Source organism: Lithobates pipiens, unplaced genomic scaffold (genome assembly GCF_037356315.1).
Source record: "Lithobates pipiens isolate NorthernLeopardFrog02 unplaced genomic scaffold, aLitPip1_a1.2 Scaffold_30, whole genome shotgun sequence".
In the NCBI taxonomy this organism is placed as follows: Eukaryota; Metazoa; Chordata; class Amphibia; order Anura; family Ranidae; genus Lithobates; species Lithobates pipiens.
Genome location: NW_027507791.1, coordinates 19,368,799 through 19,392,650, shown reverse-complemented (window position 1 = coordinate 19,392,650; position 23,852 = coordinate 19,368,799). Strand labels below are relative to the sequence as shown.

Here is a 23,852-nt window from a genome sequence, read left to right as displayed (position 1 = left end):
CACATGATTGGGCGCCAGTCCTACCAGCTCCCAATCATTACTAGAGATCGGGAGTGGTCTATGACAGCTCAGTCACTGTGCTGGGAGCATTCGCACAACATAATAATAGTCCAGATATAAATGTAGTCTAATGTGAGGGCAACATGTTTCGGGGTCCTAATCTCACCCCTTCATCAAGGCTTAAAGATAGAAAACAATGTGTATGGATTTACAGTAATTGAGGGCACAATGTTAATGGTATCAAGACTGGTATAGTATCAAGCACAGAATTATTCTGGAGCCAAATTCATATACATTGTGTTTTAATTTTAAGCCCTGATAAAGTGGCAAGATTAGGGGCCCGAAATGTGTTGGATTTCAAATCAGTTGTTTTACCTGACTACATTGGAATACATTTGGATCTGGATTATTAATGTGTAGTACATCACATTAATCTAAGCCTTGGTTCACACCTGAGTGACTTTATTCTTGTCTCTGACGCCAATGCTGGGGGTTAGTATTCTGGTCTAAGACACCAATGCTGGAGGTTATTATTCTGGTCTCAGACACCAGTGCTGGGGGTTATTATTCTGATCTCTGACATCAATGCTGGGGGTTATTATTCTGCCCAGATACCAATACTAGGGGTTATTGTACTGGCTTTATTATTCTGCTCAGATACCAATGCTGCGGGTATTTTTTTGGGCTTTGATGCCAATGCTGGGGGGTTATTATTGATGTGCCACATATGTTGGGGGTCTGGTCTCTGACACCAATGCTGGGGGTTATTATTCTGATCTCAGACACCAATTCTGGGGGTTATTATTCTGTTCAGATACCAATGCTAGGTATTATTGTACTGGGCTTTGACGCCAATTCTGGGATTTATTTTTCTGCTCAGATACCAATGCTGGGGATTATTGTTTTGGGCTTTGATGCCAATGCTGGGGGTTATTATTGTGCTTTCTGACACCAATGCTGGGGGGTTATTATTGCTGTGGCACATATGCTGAGGGTTATTATTATTATCCAGCAATGCTGGAGGTTGTTAATCCAGTCTCTGACACCATTGCTGGGGGTTATTATTGTGTCCACTGACACCAATGCTGAGGGTTTTGATTGCGGCCACATACACTAAAGATTTTTTTTATCCCACTTCCTTCAGTGTGTATGGAGATATATAAAATGCATCAGGGATGACATTTTCTGGGGTTGAGGTGTATTACAGCCTCAAAGCTGCTATTGTTTGGCCTTCTCGAAAGTTTTGGGGGGCGCACTTGAGGCCCTCTGTACATTTCATGTTGTCCACCACTGGTTTAGGACAACAATACCTGACAGAGGCTCTAACCCTCCCCAGCTCCATCCAAAATTACAAAACATTTTTTCTAGAGTTGGTCTTTAACAGATATAAAAAAAAAAACGCCCACAATAACATCTATTGAAATGTTTCTGAATGAATAAAGGCACAGTTCTATCATATTCTGACAAGGACACATCATCGCATAACAGCTGCTTTCACAACTGAGTCCTCTACCGCCAGACGCAGATTTAATAATCACAAGAGAGGAACGGCCTCCATATTGAAGGTGATCTATTTCCACCCCGCAGCCAAACCTCAGTCAATCCTCCTCCTTCCCCTTCACCCTTCGACGTGATCATCTATTACCGAATACATTTTCATGGCACCGCAATAAATAATTGAAGACGCTTCGAGCGTACGGCATTCTTCGCTCCCTGCCAGCGTATTGAACTGGTGAAAGGCTTAATGCGTCCGATAAAAATAACTTACTGCTCAGCGCAGATCCAATAAATCGCTGCAGAGAAAATTCCAGTGACATTTTTAACTCCGGAGGTGTAAGGAAAGCGATATTGCTAAGTTCAAAGCTGCAAAGGTTTAAAGCTGAACTCTGGGAATTAGACAAAATCTACCCTTGCAGGGGTGTATTACTTGCCTTATTCCTTGCAGAGGTGTATTACTTACCTTATACCCAGCAGGGGTGTGTAATACTTACTTTACCATTTGCATTGGTGTAATACTTACCTTATTCCTTGCATTGGTGTAATACTTACCTTATTCCTTGCAGCAATGTAATACTTACCCTATACCCAGCAGGGGTGTATTACATTCCTTATTCCTTGCAGGGGTGTATTATTTACCTTAGACCTAGCAGTGGTGTAATACTTACTGTAGCGTACTACACTTACCATATTCCTTGAACTGGTGTAATACTTACCTTATTCCTTGCAGCGATGTAATACTTACCTTATACCAAGCAGGGGTGTATTACGTTCCTTATTCCTTGCAGGGGTGTAAACTGACAGTCTACTGACTGGAATGGCACTGGCTGATTGGAGAAAAGCCAATGTAGCACCAATATTTAAAAAGGGCCCAAATTACATTCCTGGGAATTACAGACCAGTTAGCCTAATATCAATAGTATGTAAACTCTTGGAGGATAAAGGACTATATACAAGATTTTAGTAATGAGAACGGTATCATTAGCAGTAATCAGCATGGATTCATGAAGAATCGTTCTTGCCAAACCAATCTATTAACCTTCTATGAGGAGGCGAGTTGCCATCTAGATAAAGGAAGGCCCGTAGATGTGGTGTATCTGGATTTTGCAAAAACATTTGACACAGTTCCACATAAACATTTACTGTACAAAATAAGGTCCCTTGGCATGGACCATAGGGTGAGTACATGGATTGAAAACTGGCTACAAGGGTGAGTTCAGAGGGTGGTGATAAATGGGGAGTACTCGGAATGGTCAGGGGTGGGTAGTGGGGTCCCCCAGGGTTCTGTGCTGGGACCAATCCTATTTAATTTGTTCATAAATGACCTGGAGGATGGGGTAAACAGATCAATCTCTGTATTTGTGGACGATACTAAGCTAAGCAGGGCAATAAATTCTCTGCAGGATGTGGAAACCTTGCAAAAAGATCTGAACAAATTAATGGAGTGGGCAACTACATGGCAAATGAGGTTCAATGTAGAAAAATGTAAAATAATGCATTTGGGCGGCAAAAATACACTCTATACACTGGGGGGAGAACCTCTGGGGGAATCTAGGATGGAAAAGGACCTGGGGGTCCTAGTAGATGATAGGCTCAGCAATGGCATGCAATGCCAAGCGGCTGCTAACAAAGCAAACAGAATATTGGCATCCATTAAAAAAACAGGATCAACTCCAGAGATAAAACGATAATTCTCCCGCTCTACAAGACTCTGGTCCAGCCTCACCTGGAGTATGCTGTCCAGTTCTGGGCACCAGCCCTCAGGAAGGATGTACTGGAAATGGAGCGAGTACAAAGAAGGGCAACAAAGCTAATAAAGGGTCTGGAGGATATTAGTTATGAGGAAAGGTTGTGAGCACTGAACTTATTCTCGCTGGAGAAGACGCTTGAGAGGGGATATGATTTCAATATACAAATACCGTACTGGTGACCCCACAATAGGGAGAAAACTTTTTTGCAAACGGCAGTTTAATAAGACTCGTGGCCACTCATTAAAATTAGAAGAAAAGAGATTTAACCTTAAACTACGTAGAGGGTTCTTTACTGTAAGAGTGGCCAGGATGTGGAATTCCCAAACACAGGCGGTGGTCTCAGTGAGGGGCATTGATAGTTTCAAGAAACTATTAGATAAGCACCTGAATGACCACAACATACAGGGATATGCGTCTTTTTTCAACCTCACCTACTATATAACTATGTTGTTTATTAAAACAAAGATTTTTTTTTAAAGAAAGAATTCAAAGAAAAAGGTGAACAACATCAATTTATAACCTAAAACATAGTTGACCAAAATCTTACCTTTTGCTGTAAGGCGGAGTCTAAGCTCTCCCGAGAGTTGGGGCGCGATGACGAGGCTCTGGAAGACACAGAATCGCGCTCTATGTGGCTCACCACCATCTTCATTCTCTCCCTTCTCTGCTGGTCATTGTCTTCAAAAGAAAACAAAATCATTTGTAAAAAAATAATAATAAAAAAACAAAAAAAAAAAAAACAAAAAAAAAAAATCAGTGCTACAGCTACTCTATCCAATCAAAATTCACCTTTCATTGATTTGAGCAATGTAATTGGCTGTTATGGGCTGCTGCACTTTAAACTCATTCTGCTCTATTGGCTGCTACGCCATGCGCATTGCAGTAATTTATCTCTGCCTGCTGCTACTCTAAGGGGCATATTTACAAAGAAAATTTACATCGGTGTCCGTCCATCGAAACTGCATGCAAATTTGGGGCAAAACGGAATGTTCTCAGGCTGAGTTCACTGCAATTCGATTATGTGAATGTGCAAAAATACAATATGGCCACTAGATGGTGCTATAGGAAATAGCTATGCTCATTAGCTCCATCTAGTGCCCATAATGTGAGATTTTTCTGCATTCACACATTCAAATTGCATAGAATATAGCCAGAGAACATTTGTTTATGCTCCATATGTACTGAACAAATTTGTGAATGTGAATATTTTCTAACCCCCCCCCCCCGTCCCCCAAGTGTAGATCATTTTCTTTAAACTGGTTACAGTTCACCAGTACAAAGGTTTGGATGAAAAATAGAAAAGCTTTTGCTTTTAAAAAAGATAAAGGAGAGATTTGGGATCTTTTTGACCCCAGATCTCTACATAAAGAGGACCTGTCATCCTTATTTCTATTACAAGGGATGTTTACATTCCTTGCAATAGGTATAAACGTGATCAAATAAATTTTAAAAATTTAAAGCACCCCTATCCCTCGCAGAAGCCAACGTATATAGAAGTCGCACGTGCATATGTAAATGGTATTTGCACCACGCATGAGGTATGGTCGCGAACATTAGAGCAAGAGCATTAATTCTAGCACTAGACTTCCTCTATAACTCTAAACAGCTAACCTGTAAAGGCATTTAAAGTGATCCCTTTTAAGATTTTAGGTACCTTTGTTTGTCAGCATTCCACGAGCGCTCGCAATTTTAAAGCGTGACATGTTCTTATTTATTTGGCATAACATAATCTTGATCATCATCATTTACAAAAAAACATTGGTGTAAATAGTATGTTTTTTCTTTTTAATTCATAATTTTTTTTCCCCCAAAAAAATTGCGTTTGCACACCATGTGTCATAAAAAATTGCAACAATTGCCATTTTATTCCCTGGGGTCTCTGGTAAAAAAATAAAATATATATTATATATATATATATATATATATATAATGTTTGTGAGTTCTAAGTAATTTTCTAGCAAAAAATACAGATTTAAACAAAATGTGGCAGAAAAAGCCAGGTCTTCAAGGAGTTAACACTGATTTCTACAATGGTGTGCCAGAAGTGCCGTGCGTTTTGGATTACATGTTTGGCGGGAGACCTCCTTCTAATAACAGGAGAAGTATCTCGGTACCTAGGAGTCAACAGAAGACACCAACAAAGAACATGATAAAACCAGAGAACACAATATTTATTCCTAAAGAACATGATAAAGCCTGAGAACACAATATTCATTCCTTCTCTTTATACTGAAGTTATAACCACACTGAGGTCGCGGTCCCTAGGCTCGCTGTACGCGTTGCGTCGTGATGGAAGTAGAATTCTCAGATGAACACAAGAACATTGAGTGTTTGTTCTGACTTCAAATCTTAGATGATTCATGTTGTGAATGTCCCTTCACAATAACATGACTGTAAATGCCTCCCGGACAACCAGATCAAACGGTGAGATATTACAGAGTAAACAAAAGAGGGAAAAAAAAAAAAAAAAGCATAAAGGCTCTATGAGTACAAGAAACATTCTCAAAAATATCACTTCTGGAACGTGTCAGTTTTATCAGTGGATAAGGTTAAAATCATAAAAGGCTGGAGAGTGGTACCATCTAATGACTTCTCTACAATGATCAGTTATGGGAATCGCAGACACCTGGAAATGATTTTAATATAAATCCTGTCCGCCGCCATCGATTCAGCTTTTTTGGAGCGCTGAACCTTATGCAGATGCATTTTAATGCAATGGGTGGTTTACGTTCCAACAGGCTGCTCACCAGCAACTGTGGGGTCTTGCAGGACCACCCCAGAGGAGTTTGCTGAAGTTCTGAAAGGATGAGAGAGCCACACCAGCTTGTACAAAGATTTTTTTTTTGTAAGGGCCAACGCGTTTCGGGGCTTAGCACTTATCTCCCAAAATGCATTGCTGTTACAAAATAAAAATCTTTTTAAAAGTCTGTACACATTGTAGTTCTACCATCCAGTCAAAACATCACTGATTCAGTTGACCAACTGCTCCTCCGACCCCCTTGGCCTTTGAGACTCTCTCCTGGTTCTCTCTCTACCTATCTAGGCTCACCTACAGCTCTACCTCCATCTCTCCTCTTCTTTCCAGAAGGGTCTCCAAGGCTCAGTTTTCAGACCCCTCTTTTCTCCTTATTCTCAGCCCTTGGTCAGCTGACAATCTCCCATGGCTTCCAAGGTCAGGAGTATCTCAGTACTAAGCAGTCAACAGATGACATGAACAAAGAACATTACAAAATCCATAAACAAGATTTATTCCCAAAGAATGTAATGGCCTGAGAACAAAATATGTATTCCTTTTTAACTTTTCTGAAGTTTTAAAAGGATGGGAGCACTACATCAGCTTGCACAGACAAAGATTTATTTATTTTTGTAGCGGCCAACGCGTTTTGGGGCTCAGCACTGAGCTCCCAAAACGTGTTGACTGTTACAAAATAAAAATCTTTTTAAAAGTCTGTAGACGTTGGTGTAGTGCTCCCATCCTTTCAAAACATCACTGATTGGGTTGACCAACTGCTCCTCCTCAAAAAAAACTGCACTCCCTGGGCCTTTGAGACTCTGCTCTTGCCTGGATCTCTCTACTTATCTAGGCTCACCTTCAGCTCTAGCTTCATCTCTCCTCCTCTTTCCAGAAGGGTCTCCATGGCTCGGTTCTCAGACCACTTCTATTCTCCATCCCTCCCTAGGTCAATTGACAATCTCCCATGGCTTCCATTGCCAGAGGTATCTTAGTACTTAGGAGTCAACAGAAGACACAAAGAACATGATAAAGCCTGAGAACACAATATTTATTCCTTCTCTTTTACATTGGAGGAGTTTTGAAAGGATGGGAGTGCCACGCCAAATTGTACAGACTGGTACAGCTGGCGTAGCGCCTCCATTCTTTTAAAATGCCACTGATTCAGTTGACCAACTGGCCAGTGGAAGACCCTCTACTGCTATAGCTACTGGTCTCTAACCCGGACCCCTGACCATGACAATGGGTGTGTCACACCATTTCCTCAAAACCTGAGATCACATCTCCTACATCCGCCTTATGCCCCCTTTTTCGACCTTGAGATCAATAGCGCAGCTATCAGCTCCCCCTGCTCATGTCAGGGTGTTAGGTGTAATCCTGGACTCTGCCTCTCCTTTCAGCCCCACATCTAAATGTTGTCCAAACCCTGTCATCTGCAATTCCGCAACATTTCCAAGATTTTCTCCTTAACCAAGACCACCACCAAGCCATTAATTCACTCCCTTGTGACCTCTCACCTCAACTATTGTAACACCCTCCATGTTGGCTGACCAATAAAAAAAAAGCCTTTGTCATACGAGAATTTTCGTACAAATTTTCATTCATCGGTTCCGATTTAGTATGAAACATCGAGGAAAATTGGACAATCGTTTCGCTTAATTTTAATAGTGTACATAGTGCTTACTCCAAAGTACACCCTCCTCTGCCAATTCCTCCTCTACTCTCCCAATTTAAAAAAATTCTAATTATTAACAACATACAAAGTGATCCAAAACTCTGCCTTGAGCCGCATCACCAACCTCATCTCATAAGATCACCCAAACTGTCCTCTCTACGCCTTCCAAGATCTCCTGCTCTCTAGGTCCCTCATCACCTCCACCCATGCTCACCTCTGGGACTTCTCTAGAGCCTCTCCAATCCTCTAGAACACCCTACTCCATCTTCTGCCCAGACCTCCTGCTCTCCAGCTTCCTCGTCATCTATGAAGAAATGGCTGCACTCCAAGATCCATCAAAATTCTTATTTAATGAACGAACATCCCAAGTGTTACAAACAGTTCAAAAGGTAGACGTGTTTCTCACACTAACAGGTGCGCTTATTCATTACCAGGTACATCTACATTTGAACTGTTTGTAACACATGGGATGTTCGTTCATTAAATAAGAATTTTGATGGATCTTGGAGTGCAGCCATTTCTTCAATGTTGATCTATGCGGAGGAGATCCGAGACGGTCACCCGTGATATTATTAGGCTGTCTCACCTGGAGCAGCGAGTTCTTTTGTTTGGATATTCCTCGTCACCTCCCATGCTCTCCTCTGGGACTTCTATAGAGCCTCTCTAATCCTCTGGAATATTCTACCCCAATTACCATACTATCCCAAGACCTCACTTTTAAGACTCCTCCACAGCCTCTCCTATCCTCTGGAATATTCAAGACGTTCTGCTCTCTAGCTTCCTCATCACCGTCTCCCATGCTCACTTCCAAGACTTCTCCAGAGCTTCTCCCAGCCTCAAACACTGCACCCCAATTACTGTTCCAAAATCTCCTGCTCTCTAGCTCCCTCACCTCCTCCCATGCTCCCCTCTGGAATGCTCTAATCGCCCGGAAAATTCTACACCAATTACTGCCCCAAAACCTGCTCTCCAGCTCCCTCATCACCTACTTCTATACTCATCTCCAACACTTCTTCAGAGCTTCTCCCATCCTCTGAAACGCCCCACTCCAATTACTGTCTCAAGACCTCCTGCTGCTCTCCATCTCCCTTTTCACCTTCTCCTTTGCTCCTTTTCAGCACATTTCCACAGCCTGACCTATCCTCTGGAACTCTCTACCCAAATCACTGTCCCAAGACCTCCTGCTCTCTGGCTCCCTTTTCACTTTCACCTTTAGGACTCCACAAGAGCCTTTCACTTCCTCCAGAATGCTCTACCCTAATCACTGCCCCAGCACCTCCTTCTTTCTAGCTCGCTTTTTCCAGTGCTCACTTTCAGGACTTCTCCAGAGCCTCTCCCACCCTCTGGAACACTGTAACCCAATTACTGCCCCAAGACCTTCTCCTCTCTGGCTTCCTTTTCACCTTCTCCGGTGTTCTTCTTGAGAACTCCTTCATAGCCTCTCTCATCTTCCAGAATGCTCTACCAAAACTACTGTCCCAAGGCCTCTTGCTTTCCAGCTCCTCTGTCATCTCCTCCCATGCTCGCCTTCGGGACTTCTTTACAGCCTCTCCCATCCTCGGGAACTCTTTACTAGAATCTGTCAGAAATCCTTTGGTTTGTCCACCTTTAGGCAAGCTCTGAAAACTCAATTTTAAGCCTACACGATCAGGGTCCTCCGAACCCTCTTGACTTAAATTGTTCTGCAACTGTGTCACTTTATATTATAAAGCAATGTGGAAACTGTTCCTACTATATAATAATAATAATGTTAATATATTGGTTGTGGCTTTATATAAGGCTTTATAATTGAGTGCATCTCAACTGGTCTATCAAATTACATAAGTGTTGTCTATGTTACATATTAGGACAATTGTAGATTTCCACCTTCTGCATTCTCCCAAAGAAGTGGACCCATAGTTCATGAAACGCGTCTATTATAGTCCCGTCATTGATCGATGTAGAGGATTTCTTTGTAACGGTCATCTTTTGTAGATGATTGGGTTCCCGAAGGGGTTTCAAAGATCAAAAGACTAACATTTTCCATTCTCTGTTTTTTTATGACTAATACAATTGTGCAGGTTTTAGCCAGATATTTCTTTTACCCGGAGAGTCCCATATGCATATCTCAATTATCAGGGATTGTATTTCACCTTTAAAAAAAAAAAAAAGGCACTCATAGAATATAACAATCCATGTATTAAAGTGGTTGTAAACCCTTACATATACCCAGTGAAGTGACTGGCCTTGGGAGATGAAACAAATCCTTCTACATAAGTTATACCTGTTTATCTGCTGTCTTGTCTTCTCTACAGCCCTTCAAAATCTAGAATTCATACAGCTTGTTTTAACTTTTTCAGAAAGCAGGGGGCGAAGAACTGAAGTTACACTCTGCACAGCTAAGTGAGGAGAGCTCGGAGAGCTGATTGGAGGGAAAGGACACCCACCCTCCCTCCTTCACACAGTCACAGGCTGTGTGCTGGAGCTCCTTGCCCTGACACCTTTTTTTCTCTTGGTGTCAGAAAAACTTTTTCAGAAGTGACTGATAACAGAGGAAGGAAGCAGCAGACAGAAATTACACTTAGTGCTCTGAATTGAGACAAGTACACACTATAGAGGGATAGGCTTTGTTCATATTTCATGTCTGGAGGTTTACAACCGCTTTAATCATTTCCACGTAATGACCGATATTACTGAGACAGGATTACTGCACACCACTTATAACCAGAAATCTGCATTACTGCACATTCACACCATTACTGCACCACCAAGCTAGTGTTCGTGCACATATGGAACAATGTAGCGTGGGGGGGGTTGGGGCTGCACGCTTAGGTCATACAATGTTCCCGATGATGCAGGAGGACAAAAAGCTTTTTAGTTAAGCAAACAGAAGAATTCACACCTCCCCCGAGACGGCACACCAAGAATCAATTTCCTAATTACGTTGCAGCTCCATTAGCAGCCCGTAAAGTGCAACGCGTGTCAATGTATATTTGTAAATGTGTGTATTTAATGTAGACCTGTACATCTGGGAAAATCCATTTGTTGTAAACAAGGATGATGGGGAGTATAGATGCTGCCGCGTTTTATCATAGCCCCGCCTCCCTCCGTTATTATAGGCAAAAGCAAAAAAAATTAAAAATATGACATTAAAGAACCATATATACTATTAGATTTTCTGCAGATTTTTGTCTTCAGATTTACCAAAACCATGCAGTGCAAGGGCCTGCCCAAGTGCATACAAATTGAAACTCTTAACCACTTCAGCCCCAGAAGATTTTACCCCCTTCCTGACCAGAGCACTTTTTGCGATTGGCACTGCATCAATTTAACTGACAATTGCGCAGTCATGCGACGTTGCACCCAAAATAAAGCTGACATTTTTTTCCCCACAAATAGAGCTTTCTTTTGTTAGTATTTGATCACCTCTGCTGTTTTTATTTTTTGCGCTATAAACAAAAAGAAAGCGCTAATTTTGAAAAAAAAAAAAAAACGCAATGATTTTTTCTTTTTGGTATAATAAATATCCCCCAAATATATATAAAAACACATTTTTTTTCTCAGTTTAGGCCGATATGTATTCTACATATTTTTGGTAAAAAAAATAAAGTAACATTTTTTTTTGCAATAAGTGTATATTGGTTGGTTTGCGCAAAAGTTATAGCGTCTACAAAATAGGGGATAGTTTCATGGCTTTATTATTTATTTTTATTTTTTTTACTAGTAAAGGCGATGAACTGCGTTTTTATTGGAACTGCGACATTATGGCGGACGCGTCGGACAATTCTAACACATTTTTGGGACCACTGGCATTTTTACAGCTATCAATGCTATAAAATTGCATTGATTACTGTGAAAATGTCACTGGCAGTGAAGGGGATAACCACTAGGGGGCAGTGAAGGGGTTAAGTGTGTCCTAGTACGTGTTCTAACTGAAGGGGGGAGGGGACTGTGCAGGGGAGATGACAGATCATCTGTTCATACTCTGTATAAACAGACGATCTGTCTGTTCTCCCCTCAGCAGACATGTGCGATTCGTTTCGTACAAATCGAAAATTCGTTCGAATTTCCAGAAATTAGTACATTCGTGAGGATCCGAAATACAAATTTTTATGCATACGAATTTTGTACGAAATCTGAAATTTCCTTTACGAATTTTGGATAATTTTATCATAACGAACTTTCGTTATTGTTTCCGAACAGTTAACGAAACTAAAAGTTAAAAACCCAGGAAGTCAGCACAGCACAGGGATGGTGGGAGCCCCTCATAACGATAAATTTTCCATAACGAACTTTCGTTATTGTTGCGAAAAGTTTACGTATGAATTCAAATTGAATTTTGGACACGAATTCCGAATTCATTTTAATAAAATCTTTATGGAGAAATCTGGGGTCTATTAGACCCCAAATCTCTCCTCTGGCCTCCAATGAAAATGATCAGATGCAGAGCTGCAATGGCCAGGTAAACAGTGAGGCAGAACTGAAGTGATAACATACTCGTCACTTGCCGTTTCCGGGGTCACAGAGAGAGAGGAAACTCAGTCAGAGGGCGTGGCATGATGTGTTTTTGATGCTTCATGATGCTTTTTTGAAGCTTTAATGAAGCTTGGCAAATGCCCTGTGTGTGTTCGTTTTAGATTTGTTTTAAAGGGACCTGGTAGAGCCCAAAACTCAGTAGTACCCCTGTTCAGCAGATCCCCAGCTTATTGGTACCCTCGTTCAGCAGATCCCCAGCGTATTAGTACCCCAGCTCTGCTGATGCCCCAATGAGTAGAAATCTCCAGCTCTGCTGATCCCCCATTCAGTAGTAATCCTCAGCTTCATTGACCTCCACTCAGTAATACCCCCAGCTCTGCTAATGCTCTGGTTTTCTGATCCTCCTCCCTCTCTGACCAACTTCCACTATTTAGAGCTAGCTTCACTTTGTTTTGGAGGTATTGCAGGTATGAGATATCCCAGGATGCACTGAGAAACCAACAAGTGAACCGGAAATACATCATCAGCAGTCACTTCCGGGTCATGTGTATATATTCCGGAAGAGTTTGGTGCAGACGTCACATCTGGTTGCATCATGAAGTTGAGCGGGGTTCGGACTGAAGCGGAGCAACTAGCAGATGGCACACGTGGTGCGCAACATGGGAACGCTGTAGTGGAAGGTCAGCGGGGATTTGCGAGAGAAGACTGAGTGGCAGAGGACCAGCAGAGCTGGGGGACCATATCAGAAGAAACTGGCAGATGTTACATTTGGTGAGCAGCATGGAAGCAATATAGTGGGAGATGAGCGGGGACAGGCGAGAGAGGAGGATCAGGACCAACAGAGCTGAAGGTTACTACTGAACCGGTAAACAGAAAAGCTTTGGGTTACTACTGAGCTGGGGATCAGCAGAGCCGGGGGTTGCTGAGTGGGGCATCAGCTGATTTGGGGGTACTACTGAGCAGGGTATCTGCTGAAAAAGGGTGCTAATAATCTGGGATCTGCTAAACAAAGGTACTAATAATCTGGGTTCTGCTGAACAAAGGTACTAATAATCTGGGATCTGCTGAACAAGGGTACTAAAGAGCTTTGGATTTTCTAAGTTGGCATACTACTGAGCTGGGGTTTTACCAGGCCCCTTTAAAACAAATCGGAAAACAACACACAGAGCATTTGCCAAGCTTCATTAAAGCTTCAAAAAAGCATCACAGGAGCAAAAAAACAGCTGTTAAAAACAGCAGTAGGTGCTTTAATGTGTATAAAAGTTGAAGCAAGTGTAAATGAGCTCTAACTGTCATTTTTTGCTGGACAACCTGGACTGTACATAAAAGTGGAGAATTAAAGGAATGGTAAACATCTTGTATAATGAATATCATTACCCTATACAGTTAGCAGAATATTTTTTAAGCTATATTTACATAATCTAGTTCAACCAAAAAAAAAAAATATATATATACAATCCCATATACACAATCCTTCACCCAGCAGATCCAGAGGAAGGCACAAAGAAAAAAAAAAAAACCCAACAGAGCATGATCCAATTTGCTACAGCAGTGGAAAAAAAATCCTTCCTGATCCCAGAGAGGCATTTGGATTTTCCCCGGATCAACTTTACTTCTAAATGTCGGTACCCAGTTATATTATGTACATTTAGGAAAGAATTCAGACCTTTTTTACAGAAATCTACTGAGCTGGCCAGAATCACCTCTGGAGGGAGTCTATTCCACATTTTCACAGCTCTTAATGTGATTTTCTGTATTTGGAGATTAAATCTTTTTTACCTCCAGACGTAAAGAGTGCCCCCTTGTCCTCTGTGATGACCTTAACCCTTTCATGACTAAGCCTATTTTTGACATTTGGTGTTTACAAGTTAAAATCTGTATTTTTTGCTAGAAAATTACTTGGAACCCCCAAACATTTATATATATATATATATATATATATATATATATATATATATATATATATATATATATATATATATATATATATATTTTTTTTTTATCAGAGAATCTAGAGAATAAAATGGCGATTTTTGCAATATTTTATGTCACACAGTATTAGTGGTGTTTTAAACACAACTTTTTGGGAAAAGGGACACTTTCATGAATTAAAAAAAAAACGAAACAGTAAAATTAGCCAAATTTTTTTATATTATGTGAAAGATAATGTTACGCCGAGTAAATAGATACCAAACATGTCACGCTTTATAATTGCACGCACTCGTGGAATGACGGCAAACTACGGTACCTAAAAATCTCCATAGGCGACGCTTTAATTTTTTTTCTGGTTACCAGGTTAGAGTTACAGAGGAGGTCTAGTGCTAGAATTATTGCTCTCGCTCTGACAATCGCGGTGATACCTCACATGTGTGATTTGAACACCGTTTACATATGCGGGCACGACTTCTGTATGCGTTTTCTTTGCTGCTCGAGCTCGTGGCGACAGAGGCGCTTTAAAAAAAATATATTTTTTCTTAGTTTAAAAAAAAAAAAAAAAAAAAAAAAAAAATCACTTTTATTGCTGTCACAAGGAATGTAAACATCCCTTGTGACAGTAATAGGTGGTGACAGGTACTCTTTATGGAGGGATCGGGGGTCTAAAAGACCTCAAATCCCTCCTTTACACTTCAAAGTATTCAGATCGCCATTTTTGGCGATTCTGAATACTGTATTTTTTTTTTAAACCGGTGTGGTAAAATTTCCTGCGACTCATAAAAATTCCTCACCCCGTCACTTCCGGTGAGGCTCCGTCACTCTAACAGCTGACGGCGGGCCTTTACTGCGCATGCGCCAAGTCCGTGATCTGAACGGCGCATGCGCAAGATCTTAATTTCAGTGGTGGTTAAAAATTCTACACGGAGACTTGCTGGTGGGCGGGCGGAGCTGAACAGATGCTCAGGACGTCAGCAGCAGCCCCGCCCACCCCACTAACATGCCCCTGAATCTTAAGTGGTGGTTAAAAATTATACTCAAGTGGGCGGAGACTTGCGGGTGGGTGGGCCGAGCTAAGCTGCTTAGAACGTCAGCAGTCCCGCCCACCCCACTAACATGCCCCTGAAGCGCTGGATGTTGTTTATGGTCGAGAAAATTTATGGCTTCAGCTGCTATTAACAGCAATCGCGCATGCGCAGGATTTTTGATTACTGACCAGAAAAATTATGCACTCACTAATGATGGCTTTATTATATCATCGGCAGCACCAATATGTATAGTATTTATTAAATCTGAACAATAAGCAGTGTATTTATTAAAGCTGCACAATTAGCAGTGTATTTATTAGGCTGCTTTCACACTGGGGCGGTGCGGGCGTCGGTGGTAAAGCACCGCTATTTTTAGCGGCGCTTTACCGTTGTTTTAGCGGCGGTCTGCGGCGCTAGCGGGGTGGTTTTAACCCCCGCTAGCGGCGGAAAAAGGGTTAAAACCACCCGCAAAGCGCCGCTGCAGCAGCGGTATTGCCGCGCTGTCCCATTGATTTCAATGGGTAGGAGCGGTTTAGGAGCGGTGAATACACCGCTCCTTCACCGCTCCAAAGATGTGGCTAGCAGGACTTTTTTCACTGTCCTGCCAGCGCACCTCCGGCTTTCACACTGGAGTGACAGGGGCCGGTTTTTTTCAGGCACTACACAGGCGCTATTTTTAGCGCTGTAACGCCTGAAAACCGCCCCAGTGTGAAAGGGGCCTTAAAGCTGAAGAATATGGGCACAATATTGGGGACAGTGTGTGCATTTGGGCACAGTGGCTGCGTTTGGGGCACAATGTCTGCGTTTGGGGACAGTGTGGGCGACAGTGTCTGCATTTGGGCACAGTGGCTGCATTTGGAATGATCACAGTCAATTGCGTGGTAAACGGCCAATGGCTGTTTACCAGCATCAGTGGCGAGCAGTGTTCCCGGGAACACGCCGCCACCAACGTGCACGCGCAGAGCGCGCCCGCGATCGCCGTGGAGATGTGGGGCGGCCACCAACGTACACGCGCAGAGCGCGCCCGCGATCACCATGGAGAGGTGGGGCGGACACCAACGTACACGCGCAGAGCGTGCCCGCGGTCGCCGTGGAGGGGTGGGGCGGAACCATCTGTGATCACGCGGTAAACAGCCTCATGGCTGTAATGGGGCCTAGTCCTCATGTGATGGGAACCAAGGCCTGATGTGATGGGGGGGGGGGGTCCTGTGATGTGATGGGGGGTCTTCTGATGTGATGGGAGTGTCCTGTGATGTAATGGGGCCTAGTCCTCATGTGATGGGGACCAAGGCCTGATGTGATGGGGGGGTCCTGTGATGTGATGGGGGGTCTTCTGATGTGATGGGGGTCCTGTGATGTGATGGGGGGTCTTCTGATGTGATGGGGCTCCTGTGATGTAATGGGGCCTAGTCCTCATGTGATGGGGACTAAGGCCTGATGTGATGGGGGGGGGGGGTCCTGTGATGTGATGGGGGGGTCTTCTGATGTGATGGGGGTGTCCTGTGATGTAATGGGGGGCCTAGGCCTGATGTGATGGTAACCAAGGCCTGATGTGATGGGGGGTCTTCTGATGCGATGGGGGGGTCTTCTGATGTGATGGGGGTCCTGTGATGTAATGGGGGCCTAGTCCTCATGTGATCGGGACCAAGGCCTGATGTGATGGGGGGGTCCTGTGATGTGATGGGGGTCTTCTGATGTGATGGGAGTGTCCTGTGTTGTAATGGGGCCTAGTCCTCATGTGATGGGGACCAAGGCCTGATGTGATGGGGGGTCCTGTGATGTGATGGGGGGTCTTCTGATGTGATGGGGGTCCTGTGATGTAATGGGGCCTAGTCCTCATGTGATGGGGACCAAGGCCTGATGTGATGGGGGGGTCCTGTGATGTGATGGGGGGTCTTCTGATGTGATGGGGGTCCTGTGATGTAATGGGGCCTAGTCCTCATGTGATGGGGACCAAGGCGTGATGTGATGGGGGGGGTCCTGTGATGTGATGGGGGGTCTTCTGATGTGATGGGGGTCCTGTGATGTAATGGGGCCTAGTTCTCATGTGATGGGGACCAAGGCCTGATGTGATGGGGGGGGGGGGTCCTGTGATGTGATGGGGGGTCTTCTGATGTGATGGGAGTGTCCTGTGATGTAATGGGGGGCCTAGGCCTGATGTGATGGTAACCAAGGCCTGATGTGATGGGGGGTCCTGTGATGTGATGGGGGGTCTTCTGATGTAATGGGGGTCCTGTGATGTAATGGGGGCCTAGTCCTCATGTGATGGGGACCTAGGCCTGATGTGATGGGGGAAGGGAATGCACTTGCATTGTCCAGTAGGGGTGCAATGGATCATCACCGATCCGTGATGCGAACAGGTCACCCTGTTCAGATCAGCACACGCCACGATCCGCGGAGTGCGCCGCGGCCTCGGCCTTAGGAAAGGCCGTGGCTTCGGCCTAGCTCCGTAGCGGCGGCCATCTTGGTGCACCCATTTACAATGTGATCGCTTCGTCAAATGACGGAGCGATCACTTGTAAACAAACTGGCGTCATAGTGACGCCAGTTCCTCTCTCCCCTCTGTGTACTGATCTGTACAGTGGAGGGGAGAAATTGGAAGGCAGCAGCGCTGCGGGCTGCATCTGTTGTGTCCACAGAACTGCTCTGTGACAAGTGCAGTCACAGCCATCCCTCCATACCCAGCCAATACTCTGCCGTACCCAGCCAATACTCTGCCGTACCCAGCCAATACTCTGCCGTACCCAGCCAATACTCTGCCGTACCCTGTAATATCCAGCCATACTCGGCGGTAGCCAGCCGTACCCAGCCATGCTCAGCCAATATTACAGTGGGGGAGATATAGATTACAGTGGGGACTATTTTGTGGTGGAATTTTAACAGGTTTTTGCAAATTCAATTATTATTGGCTGATCCGAAAACTGATCCAATCCGTGACTCAGATCCGAGGAACGATCCGGTCCGTGAGTTTTTTGGATCCGTTGCACCCCTATTGTCCAGTGATAGGAGACTTGTAACAGCGAAGCAAGGGCGTACTGTTCCGGGGGCCAGATGGTCAAAAATCATGATTGTTTTTCGATCAATGCAACTAGCTGGTGTATCAAGAACCCATTACATCACAGTGTGGCTGATGCTGCTGTTAGGAAGTTTTTAGTGTTTAGGAGTGTGTGCACTGTGCCACACTCCAAAGATTCCTCACCTACTTGTGGTACTTGCACTAATACCTGGGTTTCTGTGTAGCGCTCTTTCCTCTTGTAGTAGAGTCCTGGGCTCTTGGAGGCATATTGGTGACTTTAAGAGTTAGGGACAGCTGACATCCTTCTGTGTAGAGTGGGTTAAAAGGCAAGTTGGGTGCAGTGCAAAAAGAATTGATGGGCACTAGACACTTTTTTAATGCACAGAGATTTATTGTCTCTTAACCACTTTCCCGCCTGGCCTATAGCAAAATGACAGCGGCAAAGTGGTTTCAAAATCCTGACCGGGCGCCATATGAGGTCCTCATGATTTTGATCCACTTTGCACACCCGGGGGCGTGCATCGTGGCGATCGTTGTTGCGGTGTGTCAGTCTGACACCCCGCAACTACGATCTCGGTAAAGAGCCTCTGACGGAGACTCTTTACCACATGATCAGCCGTGTCCTATCATGGCTGATCACAGTGTAAATAAGAAGAGACGTTGATCGGCTTTTCCTCACTTGCGTCTGTCAGACGCGAGTAGAGCCGATTGGCTGCTCCTCTGACAGGGGGGGGGGTCTGTGCTGATCGATTATCATTGCAGCCTCCCCCGAGTATGCCCACACTGGACCACCAGGGACACCACCAGGGATGCCCAGCACCAGGTATGCACCCCCTAGACCACCAGGGATGCCAGTCAGTGCCCACAATGGATGCCAATCAGTGCCCACAATGGGCATCACTGATTGGTATGCATTATTGTTTGGCACTGATTGGCATCCATCAGTACTATATAATACAATACAGTGCCGCTTATCAGTGACCATCCATGCCCATCTGTGCCGCCTATCCATGCCCGTCCATGCCGCCTATCCATGCCAATCCTTGCCAGCTATCAGTGCCAATTTGTGCCACCTATCAGTGCCCATCCGTGTCGCCCATCAGTGCCACCTCATCAGTGCCCATCAGTGTGGCCTTATCGGTACCCGTCACTGCAGCCCCATCAGTGAAGGAGAAAACTTTTATGTCTTTTTTTTATTTGTTTAGCAAAAAATAAAAACCGTAGAGGTGATCAAAAACCACCAAAAGAAAGCTCTGTTTGTGGGAAAAAAATTATAAAAATTTAATTTGGATACAGTGTAGCATCTCCGACCTTCTCAGGTGACCAGCACTCAAAGGAGCTCTCAAAGCGTCTCCTCAGATAGGTCCCTGGCTTGGCACTAACTCAAGTTTTCCCACTTCAGCATCTCTGGTTAGTGAGAAGACTGCTTGGGTAATGGCTTTAGTTACTCACAATGGTCTCTGGTACCACGGTGTATGGTCCCTTTGTGGCGACAGCTGTTCCTTTTTTACCTCCCGACCGCAGCTTGTTTTCCCAGACAGGAGCACTGTTGCTTCTGGTTGGACTACAAGCTGTAAGTCCCAACCCTACGCTGCTCTCCCACAATGTCCCTCAGGCAGCCTAGCAGCCAGATGTCCCTGGGATAGAAGCTAGCCATGTGACCTAGCAACTCAGGGCAACACATCACACGTCCACATGAGGACTAGGCCCCATTACATCACAGGACACTCCCATCACATCAGAAGACCCCCATCACATCACAGGACCCCCCCCATCACATCAGGCCTTGGTCCCCATCACATGAGGACTAGGCCCCCATTACATCACAGGACCCCCATCACATCAGAAGACCCCCCCATCGCATCAGAAGACCCCCCATCACATCAGGCCTTGGTTACCATCACATCAGGCCTAGGCCCCCATTACATCACAGGACACCCCCATCACATCAGAAGACCCCCATCACATCACAGGACCCCCCCCCATCACATCAGGCCTTGGTCCCCATCACATGAGGACTAGGCCCCATTACATCACAGGACACCCCCATCACATCAGAAGACCCCCCCCATCACATCACAGGACCCCCCCCCCCCCCCATCACATCAGGCCTTAGTCCCCATCACATGAGGACTAGGCCCCATTACATCACAGGACCCCCATCACATCAGAAGACCCCCCATCACATCACAGGACCCCCCCATCACATCAGGCCTTGGTCCCCATCACATGAGGACTAGGCCCCATTACATCACAGGACACTCCCATCACATCAGAAGACCCCCCATCACATCACAGGACCCCCCCATCACATCAGGCCTTGGTTCCCATCACATGAGGACTAGGCCCCATTACAGCCATGAGGCTGTTTACCGCGTGATCACAGATGGTTCCGCCCCACCCCTCCACAGGGACCGCGGGCGCACTCTGCGCGTGTACGTTGGTGTCCGCCCCACCTCTCCATGGTGATCGCGGGCGCGCTCTGCGCGTGTACGTTGGTGGCCGCCCCACATCTCCACGGCGATCGCGGGCGCGCTCTGCGCGTGCACGTTGGTGGCGGCGTGTTCCCGGGAACACTGCTCGCCACTGATGCTGGTAAACAGCCATTGGCCGTTTACCACGCAATTGACTGTGATCATTCCAAATGCAGCCACTGTGCCCAAATGCAGACACTGTCGCACACACTGTCCCCAAACGCAGACTTTGTGCCCCAAACGCAGCCACTGTGCCCAAATGCACACACTGTCCCCAATATTGTGCCCATATTCTTCAGCTTTAAGGCCCCTTTCACACTGGGGCGTTTTTCAGGCGTTACAGCGCTAAAAATAGCGCCTGTGTAGCGCCTGAAAAAAACCGGCCCCTGTCACTCCAGTGTGAAAGCCGGAGGTGCGCTGGCAGGACAGTGAAAAAAGTCCTGCTAGCCACATCTTTGGAGCGGTGAAGGAGCGGTGTATTCACCACTCCTAAACCGCTCCTACCCATTGAAATCAATGGGACAGCGCGGCAATACCGCCGCTGCAGCGGCGCTTTGCGGGTGGTTTTAACCCTTTTTCGGCCGCTAGCGGGGGTTAAAACCACCCCGCTAGCGCCGCAGACCGCCGCTAAAACGACGGTAAAGCGCCGCTAAAAATAGCGGCGCTTTACCGCCGACGCCCACACTGCCCCAGTGTGAAAGCAGCCTAATAAATACACTGCTAATTGTTCAGCTTTAATAAATACACTGCTAATTGTGCAGCTTTAATAAATACACTGCTTATTGTTCAGATTTAATAAATACTATACATATTGGTGCTGCCGATGATATAATAAAGCCATCATTAGTGAGTGCATAATTTTTCTGGTCAGTAATCAAAAATCCCGCGCATGCGCGATTGCTGTTAATAGCAGCTGAAGCCATAAATTTTCTCGACCATAAACAACATCCAGCGCTTCAGGGGCATGTTAGTGGGGTGGGCGGGACTGCTGATGACGTTCTAAGCAGCTTAGCTCTGCCCGCCCACCCGCAAGTCTCCGCCCACTTGAGTATAATTTTTAACCACCACTTAAGATTCAGGGGCATGTTAGTGGGGTGGGCGGGGCTGCTGCTGACGTCCTGAGCATCTGTTCAGCTCCGCCCGCCCACCAGCAAGTCTCCGTGTAGAATTTTTAACCACCACTGAAATTAAGATCTTGCGCATGCGCCGTTCAGATCACGGACTTGGCGCATGCGCAGTAAAGGCCCGCCGTCAGCTGTTAGAGTGACGGAGCCTCACCAGAAGTGACGGGGTGAGGAATTTTTATGAGTCGCAGGAAATTTTACCACACCGGCGCCATTGACAGCTGAGTAAGTGGGAAGTGACGTCATGACGCCGCTTCCATGTTTACGATTAGGAGGCTGGAATGAAGCCGCTTACGGCTTCATTCCAGGCTGTTCCTAGCCGCCAGAAGCAGCGGTTTGTTGATCAGGGCTCCTGATGGAACGGGAGCCCCCATAAGAGCGGCGGCAGGAGGGGGGGCATCCCTTCCCGCTCCTCCGGTATAACAGCCGAGCAGCTTTTAGCCGCACCGGTTGTTATCACTGGAAAGCCGATCGCCGGCTCTAAAAAAAAACAGTACCGGGATGATGCCTGCAGCTGTGGGCCTCATCCTGGTATAACCCCTGAAAGCCAAGTACGCACATCTGCGTACGCTTGGCAGCAAGGGGTTAAAGTAAAGAACTCAACACGAAGTTCCCTATATGGACCCCTTATGTATTTATACATGTTGATCATATCCCCTTAATTTTCCTCTTCTCGAAGGAGAATAAATTCAGTTCCTCTAACCTTTCCTCATAGCTGAGCTCCTCCATGCCTCTTATCAGTTTGGTTGCCCTTCTCTGCACTTTCTCCAGTTCCCCGATATCCTTTTTGAGAACTGGTGCCCAAAACTGAACTGCGTATTCCAGATGAGGTCTTACTAATAATTTAAACAGGGTCAAAATGATATCTCTCTCTCTGGAGTCCATACCTCTCTTAATACAGGAAAGGACTTTGCTCGCTTTGGAAACTGCAGCTTGGCATTGCATGGTAGTGGCTCTTTAAGTCCCACCCACTCTGGATTTTGTGGGTCATTTGGGCCTTGTAGGAGAGGGCCCTTCAACTGAAACCCGTTGGAGGTATGGTCCTAATTGATAAATATTTTATAAACATTACCAAGTGAGATGAATGTTTTTACTAGGCGCTTCTAACCCCACATCCAGGAATAGGCCGTCTGATGAGTAATTCTCCTGCATTGTGAGAACATTGGTAGATCATGTACAAAATCGTCGCAAAACAACATTGCTAACCTCTTCCTGAACCCCCCCACAACAGAAAAAAAATTGCTACCAATTCTTTAACATACCCCTTGTACATGACACTGAGAATGTGTCCTGAACAGTAAGGTATATTTCCCCAATTCCCCAATTTTCGTGGACCCCTTTAAGAGGGACAGTTTGAAGACATGGTAGGGTACTCAGGGGTTCTCACCCATGCAGAGGTTCTAGGGTAATTCGTTTGAAAAAGAGAAGACCAGGGTCCCTGTAATCAGGGTTTGGAGGGTCTTCCCTCCCAAAATTCTTTTAACAGCCAAAGTTCTGGGTCCCTAATGAGATCTTACCAATTCTGAGAGTACTGATAATAAGTTCTCACTTATCCAGCCAGATTACCTTGTGACCGCTCACCCTGCATGAGAACCCCTGAGTACGCATTTCTTCAAACTAAAAGCAAAAAATATAACCCAGCTCAACCACTTATGTCTAAAGTGGAGATACTGAAGACTGGTGCACAGGCTGGGATGTTTGTGGCCCCATGCAATAAAGTCCACTGTAGAAAAAAGCCAGCAACTTAGAGCTCCTATTAGTCTTTGTTAGCTACATAGCATGGATACAATACAAAAAAATGCTAATGCGTTTCGGCCATTGCAGCCTTCTTCATGGCATTATAGCTCCTGCTTTTTACTACAGTGGCATGTCTTCAAACTAGTCCCATTAATGGGACCACAAATCAAATATTGGGGAAATATACCCGCCATTCAGGACACATTTCCAGTGTCTTGTATGCCCTCCAAACTCTTCTCCCTGAAGTAGGGATGCACCGATACCACCCGGTATCAGTGCCGATACCAAGCATTTGAGCGAATATCAGTACTCCCACTGCAAAGATTCACATGCGATTTGAACAGGAATGTTGTGCAATTAAACAAAATGCTGTGCAAAATAACCATCAATCGCCCTCGGACCAGAGATCCCTGCAAGATTTTGCCTCATGCG

At 45.2% G+C, this 23,852-nt stretch overlaps 1 protein-coding gene across 1 annotated transcript in view; it reads right to left on the bottom strand.

Moving 5' to 3' along the window:
* The window catches only part of SPATA7 (spermatogenesis associated 7), a 79,119-nt gene that overhangs the window by 36,192 nt on the left and 19,075 nt on the right, over window positions 1–23,852 (bottom strand). Inside the window, exon 5 of the mRNA XM_077463734.1 lies at window positions 3,796–3,926. Coding sequence (XP_077319860.1) covers window positions 3,796–3,926 — 131 coding nt within the window. The remainder of the gene's footprint in view (window positions 1–3,795; window positions 3,927–23,852) is intronic.